At 40.7% G+C, this 14,716-nt stretch overlaps 1 protein-coding gene across 1 annotated transcript in view; it reads right to left on the bottom strand.

Moving 5' to 3' along the window:
• The window catches only part of LIPC (lipase C, hepatic type), an 81,657-nt gene that overhangs the window by 32,584 nt on the left and 34,357 nt on the right, over positions 1-14,716 (bottom strand). Inside the window, exons 3-5 of the mRNA XM_018559921.1 lie at positions 12,538-12,731; positions 7,978-8,157; positions 410-527 (exon numbers count right to left, since the gene is read on the bottom strand). Coding sequence (XP_018415423.1) covers positions 410-527; positions 7,978-8,157; positions 12,538-12,731 — 492 coding nt within the window. The remainder of the gene's footprint in view (positions 1-409; positions 528-7,977; positions 8,158-12,537; positions 12,732-14,716) is intronic.

Below are 14,716 nucleotides of genomic sequence, written 5' to 3'. Positions count from 1 at the left end.
AAACAAAAATTTATCAGTACTCGTACTTGTAAGTACTCGGCAAGTACCAGTACTCGTACTCGCAAAACTGGTATCTGTGCATCCCTTTATTTATATTTATAAAAACTAAATCATACATTAAAACAGAGATGTACAAATCCCAGGAGCTCCATGTGCTCCTTACAAATGACAGCTGCCTCCTAATTTTTGAATTCTTCTCTAGTGTAGTCTTGGAGCTCGAAAGTATCGGTACATGTACTCGTGCCGAGTACTGTACTTGGTATCTGTGCAACCCTACCAAAAAGTCATGGAACTTTCAAAAGGTTAACTATATACATAAAGGTACACTCTAGCAACAGAAACGTGTAGTAATCCGTATGGGAGTGTGATGATTCGTGTTGTGCAGAAGTTGTAAATAATTAGAAATTACCTGTAATTCTTCCAATCTTGTTTGATCCGTTCACATAGCTGCCAGCAAATCCTGAAACATGAGCTCCAAGGCTGTACCCAATCAAGTGAACATTACTTCTTGGAAACTGAACAGATGACTGGAAAACATCATAAGTTACATAATTAGGACAGGGGCAGGATGAGGACAGAACTATGTATAATAGTAAAACAAAATAATATTTGTCATTATGACCATGTGTTAAATCTATCCAAAATCAGTTTTGAAAAGAAATATGTAAGATTATCTGTTATTCATTTTTATTCAATCACAATTAAGATGAGTCATGGTTCAGATATATGATAAAGCATTTGTATGTCTGGATTTATTGTGAGTAGTCCCTCAGGCAGAATAAACCTCTAAGGGTATGCCCATTATCTTAGGAGCTTTGTATATCTACAAAAAGTTTCTAGGACTAGAAAGAGAGATATATATTTTATCTAGAGCCTTTAGGTAATAAGTCCCCATACATTATACTACCAGCAAATTAGCCAAAGCCAAATAGTCATCACTTAAATAGTGAAGTACCACTGCTTTGTATTGTACATTTATCAAAAACAGAAACTAAACAAGCATATAGATATGAATCAAATGCAATAAAGCATATTAAAGACACATAAGACCTAAATAAAACAGTGCAACTTAAAAACAAATAAACATATGGCCAGTTGCTATAGATGCTATTTTGTCCTTCCCTTAAAGTGGACCTGTGTCCAGACTATGGACATTAAACTATTTACTAGACATATGCAATTAGTTTTGTTCCGAATTGAAATTTGAACGAATCCGAATGTTTGATACATCCGAATTTAATTTGAAAACAAAACATGCTTTCTGGCTTCTCTGCACTTGTATCTCAAATGAAAGCAAAGTAACATAATATTGTTACACAATGTAAATAATGAAAGGAGCTGAGAGATCTGTGTTATACTGTAACAGCTTCTGCTTCTTTGCGTACACTTCCATCCCCAATGTAAAGAATTTGACAGCTATAACAGAATGCACAAAAGTGTTTAACTATTCACAGAAATAATAATAATTAAAAAAAAGCATGGGGCCACCCCTCCCCATATTATGCCAGAACCTTTAGGTCTAGTAGGAATTTTAGGGGGGACCCCAATGGCAAAAAACTTTTTAAAAAATTGGGTCCCCCCTAAAATACCAGACCCTTAATCCGGGCAGCAGCCTGGCAGGAAAGGTGGGGGGGGACAAGCCAGTGCCCCTCCTCCCTCCACCATACCAGGCCACATGATCTAAGCATTGTAGTAAAAAGAGATAGTTAGGGATCAGCACTAAATTGGAGACACCACACCCCTAATTACAGTCGTAAGTCAATAAAGGAAAAGGGAAAGATGGGGCTTTAAAAGTGTCTACTAACTAATGCCAGGGAGTATGGTTTGAACATAATGTCAAAAAAATTAATCAATCAATATTGATGAATTTTTTTGACATTATGTTCAAACCATACTCCCTGGCATTAGTTAGTAGACACTTTTAAAGCCCCATCTTTCCCTTTTCCTTTATTGACTTACGGGTGATCTCAGCATTGGAAGAGTGCTTTTACCAGGGTGTGACCCCATGGAAAAGCACCTTGTCCCCATGCCGATGGGCTGCTAACTGGATTAAGGGTTTGTTAAGGGAGTTTAGGGGGGACCCTACGGGTTTTTTTTCAGCATTTGGGATCCCCTTAAAATTCCTACCAGACCTAAAGAGTCTGCTATTAATTGCTGGAGAACCGCACGCTTGTTTTGTTGGTTTGTGGTGTCAGAAATTAAAATTAAATTTAAAAATTAAAAAGAAACAAAGTTAACATGTAATGCTTTTCTGCAATTAATTTTAGTTCAAAATGATCATTTAACTCATCTAAAATTAACAAAATTCTGAGTCATTCAATTGACATTCAGACCCAAATCCTGAAAAAACGAAATAACGAAACATCCGAAACAAAATGAAACAAAGCAATTTTTTGCAGGCTTACATGTCTACTATTTACATATTCTTTACAAGCCGTAAAACATTTTTTAAACAAGCCATCCCTGACCCCTCTGGCGGCTTTTAATTTGACGTTATTCCTTCTCAAAGATCCTTAAAGATGACGACAAAGTCAGTTTGTAAAAGCTTAGAAACATCAGCTGGTTGTTAACTCTAATGTAGTAAAGTTTGACATTTATTTTTCTCAAAATGCTTATAGATACAGATATGAGTGAGGGCTTGTTTTACTGCTTGTTGTATGTACTGCTTGTTCAGAATATGTAAACACTTTAGTGTTCATGATCTGGGCATAGGTTCACTTCAGTAACAGACATGGCAGACACTAACAAACATACAGATGCAATCAAAATAATTCAACCCCCATTGCAAAACAGGTTTATTGGCAACATTTACAGACCTTCAGCTGTGTTCAACAAACAAATCAAACAAAAGCAATTGAAATAGGTCAACACAATGAATGTTTCAAATGGTTTCCCCAAATTTACCTGAAAATGCAACTTTCAATTACTTCTACAGTCTCAAAATTAGTCAACCCCCTGAATAGAATTTCTAACAAAAGCACATGTGTGCAAAACATGTGTTGTCTAAAGCACACCTGATGCAACTTATCAATGGCTTTATTAGTTGCACCAGATGTGCTTGAGCTAGAACAGATGAAATACCTGAACTGGCTAGGGGTTTGTTGAGTGTCTTGTTTGACTGCATGTGTTTGACTGCATGTTAGAAATATGGCTGAGTCAAAGGATTGGTCAAAAAGGTTAAGAGAAGAGATCATCGCCCTTCACAAACAAGGAGCAGGATACAAAAAGATAGCAAAGGTACTGAATGTTCCTAGAGACTCCGTTGGAAGCATAGTTTGAAAGTTCAAAGTTAAAGAAACAGTGGTTACACTACCTGGATGGGGGAGAAAAGGGGAGCTATCAACAGCTGCAACCAGATTTCTAAAAAGGCATGTTGAGAAAAACTCTCTAGTGACTGCAAAAGTCCAGCAGCAAGTCTTGGAGGCAACAGGCACTGAGGTTTCAGTTTGCAGAAGAAGAATGAAGCATATCCTAAAAAGAACACTCTACCTACAGTTATAGTGTATTTCCACATTCACAGCAAGATTGGGATAACACCTATTTTATATTTGTTACATGTTCCCATTCACAAATAAGCTAAAAAAATTAAAAATGCTTCTTGCAGTTTAAATTGCTTTTACTTGGGTTAGGATTTTATGGGTTAACATTTCTTCTTGCTTCTACTTGTGAGGGGTCTGATGTGGCTTGTCCATTGTATGTAAATTAAGCTTATCAGATAAACACAATCCTCAAATTTCAGTCCCAAGTCTTTCCATTAGAACAGACATCTGTGAAAGAAGTCTTAAAGATTCTACAGTGGGCATCACCATCACCTGACTTGAACCCCATAGAAAATCTCTGGTGGGATTTAAAGAAGGCACTTGCAGCAAGAAAACCCCAAAATATTAGTGAAGTGGAGGCCATTCCTTATGTGGAATGGGCTAAGGTTGCTCAGGCATGCTGCCAGAAGATGGTTTCCTGCCATACATCTTGTTTGCAGCAGGTCATAACAGCAACAGGGTGCTCTACAAATTAGTAAAGATGCTTGCCATGAAAGAGTTAAATAATTTTGAGACTGCAGAAGTCATTAAAAGTTGCATTTTCAGTAACATTTTGGGGAAACGACTTTTTACCATTGGAATGAATGGGGGTGCGTTTTTGGACCAGACAAAAAAATGTTCTAGTCTGTATCTGTTGCGGACATGGTGTGAATGGGCCCTTAGAAAGTATTAATTCACCTTAACAATTAAAAAAATTCCTTGCTGACATCTGACAAACATTTCTGAAACAACATTCTTTAATGTGTTTTTTTTATATATACAAAGGCAACCATTTACATTTTTTAAGCAAAAACATCTAACCCATGTTTTACAGGACTTCTTTGAAATAACCCTTTTGCAGCTGGATATTAAACCTCTTTTCTTCCAGCGGTAAGCCATGTCCTTGTATCTTTTGCAGTGAACTTAAAATGAAGAGTTAATATTTCATATAATCTAATTGTATACTTATATAGGATGACAATATCTTCTAATGTGCCCCTTAATTTGTATCAGAGTTTATGTTACTGTCAAAGCTTGGAAGGAAGGTGCTCTGTTTATAAAGTATTGACAACATCTTACATTTCCTTTTACAATAAACCCATCCCATTATATATGAATATGGGAAAGTTAATCTATTAGCGATGGCATGAGTTTCCACCTTTGCCTTGGGTATCACATAGTCCTGCTACTGAAGAATGCCCTTTGTATTCTTGCAGTGCTGCAGTAGTCACTTAATCTAGTGATTATGTTATTTTGTGGCTGGAGGTGAGATAAATAACTCCATCCACATTGCATATAGCACATGTATGGTATAAAGAAAATCATTTTCTTGTGCTTATGAATTTTTCTGTGATCAAACTCCTTTTCAGCTGCCAACTATGACAAGCCACCAATATAAATGGGAAAGCAGAAGATAAGGTAAATAAATATAGCGGTTATATTTTACGGTGCAAATGTTTGTGCTGGCACCAGTACACAGAGCTGAGTAGTTAACTTAGCTGAACATCTTGAGTCTGATTATACGGCTGTTGAACTACTGCTTAACAATGCCATAAAAATAAGTGCAGAAGAGAAAATCTGGCAGGTGCATAGCAGCTCAGGAGGAAAGAAATATAGTGCACTATCTGGGCTACAAAGAACAAAGTACACCATTGTCACATCTCATCTCCATCAATATCCACATCTAGCTATTGAACATACTCACTCATATAACAAGGATCTTCAAGTTTATTTTATAGGTCTGTTATAGCACATCTTCTTATTACATTTAGAACAAAGCACACGGATGCTGGAATCTACACATATCTGTACCATGGAGCAGCTCTCACCTGTCAATGCCCACATATAAACAACATAGGGACCTCTGTCACATTGCTGTTCACCTTTTCACAGTGTTTGACTGAAGACAAAAACATACATACTATGCTTTTTAATAGTGAACATCTGCATTTAGGGATTGCACTAATGTGCTAAAGTTCACCAGCAGGTGGAATAGGCAATAGTTTCTTTTAGGGATGTTCGGATACCAGTGCCGATACTTGGCATTTTCACAAGAACTATCAGTGCCGCAGCGGTTGCAGCTGGGACCTGGGCCCTGGCACTCCAACACTGTACTGAAATCATTAGTCTGTATTGTTTTAGGAAAACTGTCATATGACACTAAACAAAATGTATCAGTACTTGTATTTTTGATTTTCTTACCTTAGTATGTGCAGCCTGTCATCCCCCGGGGCCTCTCCAGCGAGAACGCGGCCTTCGTCCGGTACCCAGCCGGAGCTGTCGAGCCTGCCAATCAGGAAGCCGGGCGCCGTGTAATGACGCAACGCCCTGCTTTCTGATTGGCCGGGAGGCCGGCTCCATGCTCTCTTGTCATGAGATGACGAGGGAGCATGAAGCCAGTAGCAGAAGAGGACAGATGGGTGAGGAACATTAAACGTAAAGCGGACCTTTACCCATATCTTTAAAATAACAACAAATACACCTTTAGAAAAATTTAGTAATGACAATCTACCATCACATACTTATAGATAATTGCAGGCTTTGTATTCTTTGCATACTGTTAAAACCATAAAACCAGATATATTGAAATATCCAAGTTTAGAGATCCAGTTTTGACTGGTGCTGCTGATTTTTAGTTTACAATTGGTAATCAATCTGTAAGCCTGACAGTGCAGACCTAAACATAGTAGAAACAGTTGTTAGGATTGCTCAAAGAAGACTTGGCCTTTAAAATAGGTTTGAAGAATAAAACACATTACTCAGGACATAGACTATGATGCCCAAAATGACTCAGCTACTAAGAGTATGGCACTCCCTTATGCTAATCAGAAAGACTTTTAAGGTAAACATTACATAGGTTATTTTAAAGTAAAAGCATGGATTAAAGGATGAGGGATGATCCTTCAAGTGACATACACACATTCACACATTCACACACTCATTCACACTACAGATCCACAGACACGCACAGCATCACGCAGACACGCCCACACTAACATTGAATAGACAGACACCTGTTAGGACTATTTTTACTTACTAACTAAAGCCACGTTTCTTAAGCATCTTATAGATTTCTGCTGTAAGATATACTATATTTTGTCATCATTAAGCATCTTATAGACTCATTCTGTAAGATATACCATATCCTGTAATATTTTGCAACTTTTAAATTAAACACATTCTGAACTGTATGCAACAACGAAAACAATCATCTATTATTGAACTTTTGTCACCCTCTGCTTCGAGAAAAGGAATATGACATAAAAAATCATATTTCGTGTCATTTTCTTACACATACCTTATTTCTCTTTTCTTCCCCAGTTTTCTCACAGTGGCCATGTCTACTAAGGGCAGATTATTAGATCTCCTTTTACTTCCTGAAAATCTGGCACATGTGACCGTGCACATAATCTGAGGGGAGGAAAATGCCTTTCCCTGAGATATCATGAGATTACAGATGAGATTTCCCAGCAATGCTCTGCTGATGTAACCTTCCCAGAATGCAATGCTTTGGCACATTGCAAATTTGTGCCAGAAGTGGACCAGGAAGTAGATACACTTTATTTTAAGTAAATGAAAAGCATGTTTGTTTAACTAATGAATGTAAGATGATTTCATGTCAGCATGCAGAGCTGCATGCTGATGTGAGTTTTGCTGAAAGTGGGTAAAGGTCCGCTTTAAGGGCTTGTTCACACCATTTGCAGTGCGTTCCGGCCCGATTCTGGCCGGAACGCACTGCCTCGCATTGTGGCTTGCTCACTTTTTAGTGGGGCAGGAGGAGGCGTGACGGGCCATTGAAGTGAATGGCATCGTAGCCACGCCCTCCGGCCGCAATGCGATCGCCCCCGCACAGGATTGCATGGCACATTGTGCCTGTGGTCCGGTGCGGTCAAAATGCTGCAAGCACTATTTTGATCGCACCGGACCGCAGGCACAATGTGTTTTGCGATCCCATGCGGGCAATTGCATTGCGGCCAGAGGGTGTGGTTACGGTGGCATTCACTTCAATGGCCCACCACGCCCCCTCATGCTCACTAAAAAGTGAGCCGGCCGCAATGCGAGGCAGTGCGCTCCGGCCAGAATCGGGCCGGAAAGCACTGCAACTGGTGTGAATATAAGTGCATATCTTGTGGTCATCCTGGACTTGTGTAAAGGAAGCCAGTATCTTCCCCAAATATAGTTGTTGTCTCTAATGCAATATAGTTTATCTCCTCCAATGATTTCAAAACTTTGAAAGATGGGACATTTATTGAGGAGAACTCAATAAGAAGTCACACAGTCCTAAAATTGTACATAAACTATTCCTAAAGGTATAAAACTAAATGCGTTCCCTCATACAGTATATTATGAGGTCAGGCTATACAAAATAAAGATACTGTCTTTTACAATTATGCTCACAACAATCCACCCAAAATCACGGATTTAAATACTTGTTAACTGACGCTTAAAAAAATCTTACCTCAAGCCATTCTAGGAATTCGGCTATTTCTAGTCCAATAAATCGAGTATTTTGCACAGCAACTGCATAATGTACATGGGCAGAGGTCAGCCAATCAGCAATGATGACATTAATTTGCTTTTTACTTGACTTAAATGCAGAAGCCATCTTTGGGACCCAAGCTTCCAGGTAACCATCAACCTAGAAAATATTAGAGAAGAATCAATACATCTTTTTTTTGCACCATACATAATATAAGGACATACAGTATGTTTTGCTGTTATTCTGTCTAGATGTATTCTATTATCTGACATAATTAGTTTTATATTATATGTATAAATAACCAAAATTGTATGAATTACTTCTGGATACCTCAATGATTTTGCACTTTACATATACACATTCTACAATTCTTCATGCTAACATAAATGGAATTTTAAAATACCATGAATTTTGCTTGCAGTTCATATTGAAACAAATGGCATGGATTCACATCTATTGGCTGGTTGTCTCAGAGACTGCAATCATTTTTTTAGTCACTAAAGTCTAATTTATGTGAAATAAATGTCCTTACTTTGTATTAAAATGTAGATGTCACCAGCACACCAGCATGACAGAAGCTCATATGTCAGTGCAAATCAATTTATTAATAGATGTCAGTCAGAATGTGCTCATGTTGAGGGGTTCAATAGTATCATCCCCACATCCTCTCACCACAAAAAGTATGTGTAAGTTTGTGGCGGTGGAAACTGGAAACCCCCTTTGTAATGAGGGACCCCCAGAAATGTATTCTTTCCCTAGGAGAATGAGTACAGGGTGCATTAGTTCCCCTTTTGATTATTTCCCAAAATAATAGAGATGTAAATAAACTAACACGCAAGTCCTTTAATAAAAATTCAGTTAAAAGTAAGCAATGTCCCACCATGTAAATCCATTGTCAATCACATCGCCCTGTGATGTAGATCCAGATCAATCATGATGACCCTCTGAAACAATGACCCACCATCTGACAATATTGGCCCACTGACATGACGACCCGCTGACCTATCATCTTGCCCTACCACACTGCCGCAGTAGTTAACAAACCAGCTAGGGATCCTAGGTGGTATCATTGACCAAGTACGGTCATAATTCGCCAGCTGGCCGGGATCTATTATTTTGTAGCATATTTGGTTAATAGTGTCACCCAGGATCCCAGGTCAGTTTGTTTACAAACAGGAGTCAGCCAGGGATCTGTCATTTTGCAGCAGTAGTGTTGTGTGTGTTGAAAGGTATGTGTCCTGGTATGGTACAGGATGGTATGGTATAGGAAAGGGGGGATGCATGCTTGCTGTATGATTGGATAAGGGCCTGGTATAAGGTGCATGCTTGCTGTATGACTAGATAAGAGCCTGGTATAAGGTGCATGCTTGCTGTATGACTAGATAGGAGCCTGGTATAAGGTGCATGCTTGCTGTATGACCAGATAATGGCCTGGTATAAGGTGCTTGCTGTATGACTAGATAAGGGCTTGATGTGTGACTAGATAAGGGCCTGGTATAAGGTGCATGCTTGATGTATGACTAGATAAGGGCCTGGTATAAGGTGCATGCTTGCTGTATGACTAAATAAGGTCTTGGTAAAAGGTGCATGCTTGCTATATTCCTGGATAAGGGCCTGGGATAAGGTGCATGCTTGCTGTATGACTAAATAAGGTCTTGGTAAAAGGTGCATGCTTGCTATATTCCTGGATAAGGGCCTGGGATAAGGTGCATGCTTGCTGTATGACTAAATAAGGTCTTGGTAAAAGGTGCATGCTTGCTATATTCCTGGATAAGGGCCTGGGATAAGGTGCATGCTTGCTGTATGACTAAATAAGGTCTTGGTAAAAGGTGCATGCTTGCTATATTCCTGGATAAGGGCCTGGGATAAGGTGCATGCTTGCTGTATGACTAAATAAGGTCTTGGTAAAAGGTGCATGCTTGCTATATTCCTGGATAAGGGCCTGGGATAAGGTGCATGCTTGCTGTATGACTAAATAAGGTCTTGGTAAAAGGTGCATGCTTGCTATATTCCTGGATAAGGGCCTGGGATAAGGTGCATGCTTGCTGTATGACTAAATAAGGTCTTGGTAAAAGGTGCATGCTTGCTATATTCCTGGATAAGGGCCTGGGATAAGGTGCATGCTTGCTGTATGACTAAATAAGGTCTTGGTAAAAGGTGCATGCTTGCTATATTCCTGGATAAGGGCCTGGGATAAGGTGCATGCTTGCTGTATGACTAAATAAGGTCTTGGTAAAAGGTGCATGCTTGCTATATTCCTGGATAAGGGCCTGGGATAAGGTGCATGCTTGCTGTATGACTAAATAAGGTCTTGGTAAAAGGTGCATGCTTGCTATATTTGGGCCTGGTATAAGGTGCATGGTTGCTGTATGACTAGATAAGGGCCTGGTATATGGTGCATGCTTGCTGTATGACTAGATAACGGCCTGGTAAAAGGTGCATGCTTGCTGTATGACTAGATAAGAGCCTGGTATAAGGTGCATGCTTGCTGTATGTTTAGATAAGGGCCTGGTGTAAGGTGCATGCTTGCTGTATGACCAGATAATGGCCTGGTATAAGGTCCATGCTTACTATATCCCTGGATAAGGGCCTGGTATAAGGTGCATGCTTGCTGTATGACTAGATAAGGGCCTGGTATAAGTTGCATGCTTGCTGTTTGACTGTATAAGGGCCTGGTATAAGGTGCATGCTTCCTGTATGACTAGATGAGGGCCTGCTATAAGGTACATGCTTGCTGTATGACTAGATAAGGGCCTGGTATAAGGTGCATGCTTGCTGTATGACTAGATAAGGGCCTGGTATAAGGTGCATGCTTGCTGTATGACTAGATAAGGGCCTGGTATAAGGTGCATGCTTGCTGTATGACTAGATAAGGGCCTGGTATAAGGTGCATGCTTGCTGTATGACTAGATAAGGGCCTGGTATAAGGTGCATGCTTGCTGTATGACTAGATAAGGGCCTGGTATAAGGTGCATGCTTGCTGTATGACTAGATAAGGTCTTGGTAAAAGGTGCATGCTTGTTATATTCCTGGATAAGGGCCTGGTATAAGGTGCGTGCTTGCTGTATGACTAGATAAGGGCCTGGTATAAGGTGCGTGCTTGCTGTATGCCTGGATAACAGCCTGACATGTTTTTTTTTAAAGGGGCAATACTCATTTTAAATAAAGGGAAAAAATGGTGTGGGGTTCCCCTTATAATTGATGCCAGGTCCTTATCCAGGCATGCAGCGTGAGTGGCCTAAAGTTAGGTAAGTGACTGTGTGCCTCCCCTTCCTGAACCATACCAGGCCACATGCATTTCAACATTGAGAGGGTATATTGCAAGGGAGGCCACCAAGCATGGTAGTGGACAACAGCAGTAAAAAAAAAAAAAGATTGTATTTAAAATGTGGGCCTTCTAGCCTGTAAGCCTAATTCTGTGTGCTCCCAGAAAATGGCGAACATGTGTTTCTGCAGTACTTTTAAAAGGGTGGTTAGTCTGATAACATAAATCATATACAACTGTTCTTGGCAACGGTTTAAAGAGTAGGAGAGTACATCTAAATTTTTATTTTGGCTTTTGTAGATGTCCCCTCCTCCTGTTAACATGTTCACTGCTAACATATGTGCACTGCAGCAGAATTTAGACACAGGCATGCAACTAGTGGTCTAGAACGTGGTCAGCAGTGACATTTCACATATTTCTCTCACAACTTTCACTTCTTCAGGTTCACCATTATGTGAAAATAACCTGTTTTGTGTTTTAACCACTTTTCAGACAGCATAGCTAGGCCTGGGACCTCTGCCACAGCTATAGCAATAAAGCAGGATTGCTTTACACTCCCTGTTTGGTGATTGGAAAACAGAGGAGAAGCAGCAAACTGATTAGGTCACCCCCAGCCCCCCCCCCCCCCCCCCCCCCCCACTCTCTCTTCCTGTCAAGGAGGATTGGCTAAATACAAGAGACAGTTGTTTTGTTTTTTTAATTTTAATTGAATCTTGGTGCCCTTTGTGTATTTTTTTCAAATATGTGTAGTAATCCAGGATGCCTCAGTGCAGGAGTATTCTATAATAAAAACAGTCACTGCTGCTCTCTCTCTCAAGTTGACTGGTCTAGCTGTGTTTGGACTTTCTGATTGCCTAAGGAAGGGGCCGCTTGGTCCCGAAAAAATTGATAGAGGTGTTTTCACTTGGGTCAATAAACTTATTGACTTGAATACTTGGAGTGCCGATGACTTTATTATTTTGTACGTTTTTGACGGAGGCATCTGTTGTTACTGCTGCACCCGCCCTGCTGCATGGTCATTTTCCGGTCAGGAGTGCGATGGGATACTTGGACTTTTGGTCTAGCTGTGGGGTGTCCTCCTGGGTCCCACCCACAGCTTCGTGCAACTTAGTGATGATGTCACCACTACTTTTACAAAGTGATATCTGGGTGTTACTTAGGGTGCACAAAGTGGATTTACAGCCTTTGTAGTTATTGAGGAATATTATTTGGATAAAAGTTTTTGTGGCCCAAGCCAGGTTTAAACAATAGTAGTTATAGCCTGATATACATACCGACCATCCATGAACTATTATCACCATAGGAAGAGTAGCATTGAAAGCACATTTCTCCAGAGTGTCTGGCTGAAGTGTCACAATCTGACACATATTTGCTTTGTCTGTTTCTTCACTGTATAACATGAACTTGGCCTGTACATTGCTTGGGTCCCTTTTACTCAGCACAACTCTTCGAAGATCATTCTTATATCCTGCAAAACACCACACAAATTATTTCCATTAAAGTTGAATGATCTACAGTTTTTGAGCCTATTACCCTGGAAGAGAGTCATCCGTGCACCGAATGTGGATTGCGGGGACGCATGATAGAGGTGAGCTGTGCGTTTTGTGTTTTCAGTCTAAAAAAAGTTATACTCTACAGATACTGACTGCCATGGCGTTCTACTTGGGCCTAGGGGAAGCTGACTGCAGCTGTCTTCCTCAATGGAAGTGGTGAGTGACTGACTGAGTAGGAAGGCAACACAGAAACCTTTTCACACTGTTATGCCTTAAAGTCTAAGGCCAAGATACCACTAGAATCTCAGTTGTAAAGGTGCCACGTTTGAAGCTTAAGTGTCAAGCCAGTATAGCCCTATGGGATAGGAACCCAGAAGGTAAGAAAGACATGCAAAAGACCATGGGCTGAGTTTTGAATAGAATCTCCATGTACATGTGTGATAACATCTATAAACATCCTAAATTAAGTGGCTGGTGCTCATCATTCCAAACATCCAGAGAAACTACTTCCTGAGAAGAATGTGCCTAGGATATTTTTTGGCAAGTATGTGGGCCTGGGACATTTACAAAGTAGTTGCTGAGAAGCTGAATCATACTAACCTGGTTACCAGTAGCGCTATATTTACAAGAAGCACTAACACATGAATCCCTTTAGCATATGGGAATGGGTGCGATCTGATCCAGATGCCTTTACCCATCCTAATTTTGCAAAGTTGTTATTCCACCTCTCCCTGCCTTAAAAAAGACCTTACACTAAAATACAAGGTCTGCTTATTACATCAGGCTCCTCCGTAGTAAGACAGAAGAGTGTGAACACTGCTGCAGACATGAAAACATTGATGGGTCTGGCCTCTAGCTGAAGTCAAATGTCTCTAGATGAAAACAGATCTAGGAAATCTAGACTTGCGTGGTTGATGCCTGCCGCTGGGAGAAATGAGCTACAGTAAAGTGAGCATGGAGTCCACAGTGGTGGAGAATTTGGAAGAGGCTGGCTACAAAAGATGTAGGCAGGGGGCCCAAACCCTATTGCAAGTCTGGATAGTGTCTCATTTGTGTGGTTAGACTATCCATTTTATACAGGAAATTTGAGCCTGTTAAGAACAACTTGTCTGTCAGGTAGTTGCATTTGATTCCAATGACAAACTATTTCAAATCTAGCTTCGATAAGAATAAGATTTAACAAGCACTGTGTTGGTGAGTGTATGCTTTAAAAAGGTTTGGCCAGGACCCAGGCCGGATTCCCCACAAGGCCACAGAGGCCAGGCCTCGGGGCGGCAGGGCGCAGAGGGGTGGCAGTGATGTGGAATCCCCCGATGCCCGGTACATAAAGCTCCGGGCGCCGGGCGGTCAGTTGCCTTCTACATTTAGTCCTGCTTTGGGAAGGCAGGACTAAATGTAGTGTGGGAAAGCCGCTTGTTCCTTTACAAGTGATCACGGCAATGTCGCCGCTATCACGTGTAAAATGTGTGCAGCCTGTCCGTCCTCCCCTCTGGTTCCGTCCTCCCCCCGGCCGCTGAGTCTCTCCTCACTGGCTGCCGATGTGGGGAGCAGAGCGGGAGGGTTAAACTAACACTGCTGCTCCGTGTATACAGTGAGAGGGGAGAGCTGTTCTCTTCCTCTCTCAGCTGTCACAAGAGTTCTAGCACAGTACTGTGGTAGAACTCTTGTATTGGAGGTGACAGGTTCAATAAAGAGAACCTGTCACCTCCAAAGGCTATCACACAGGGGCTTTATAAGCTAAAAATATAAAAAAGTGATAAAAAAGTTAAAAAAGAAACAATGAAAAAAATAAAAGTAACCCTGCCGTCCCTGCCATTCTCTGTTGATGGGGGGGTTTTGCGCCTTGCAGAACCTGGCCTTGGGGCAGCAGGGAGAGTATATCCGGCCCTGTCAGGACCCAAACTAAAGGATCTAAAGGTATTTGCAGACTAATGAGATCTTAGGTGAGACCTAGAACTGT

This window comes from Nanorana parkeri, unplaced genomic scaffold (assembly GCF_000935625.1).
Source record: "Nanorana parkeri isolate BGI_ZX_2015 unplaced genomic scaffold, ASM93562v1 scaffold422, whole genome shotgun sequence".
In the NCBI taxonomy this organism is placed as follows: domain Eukaryota; kingdom Metazoa; phylum Chordata; class Amphibia; order Anura; family Dicroglossidae; genus Nanorana; species Nanorana parkeri.
The sequence above is the reverse complement of the archived record's forward strand: the minus strand, read 5'-3'. Positions and strand labels throughout refer to the sequence as shown.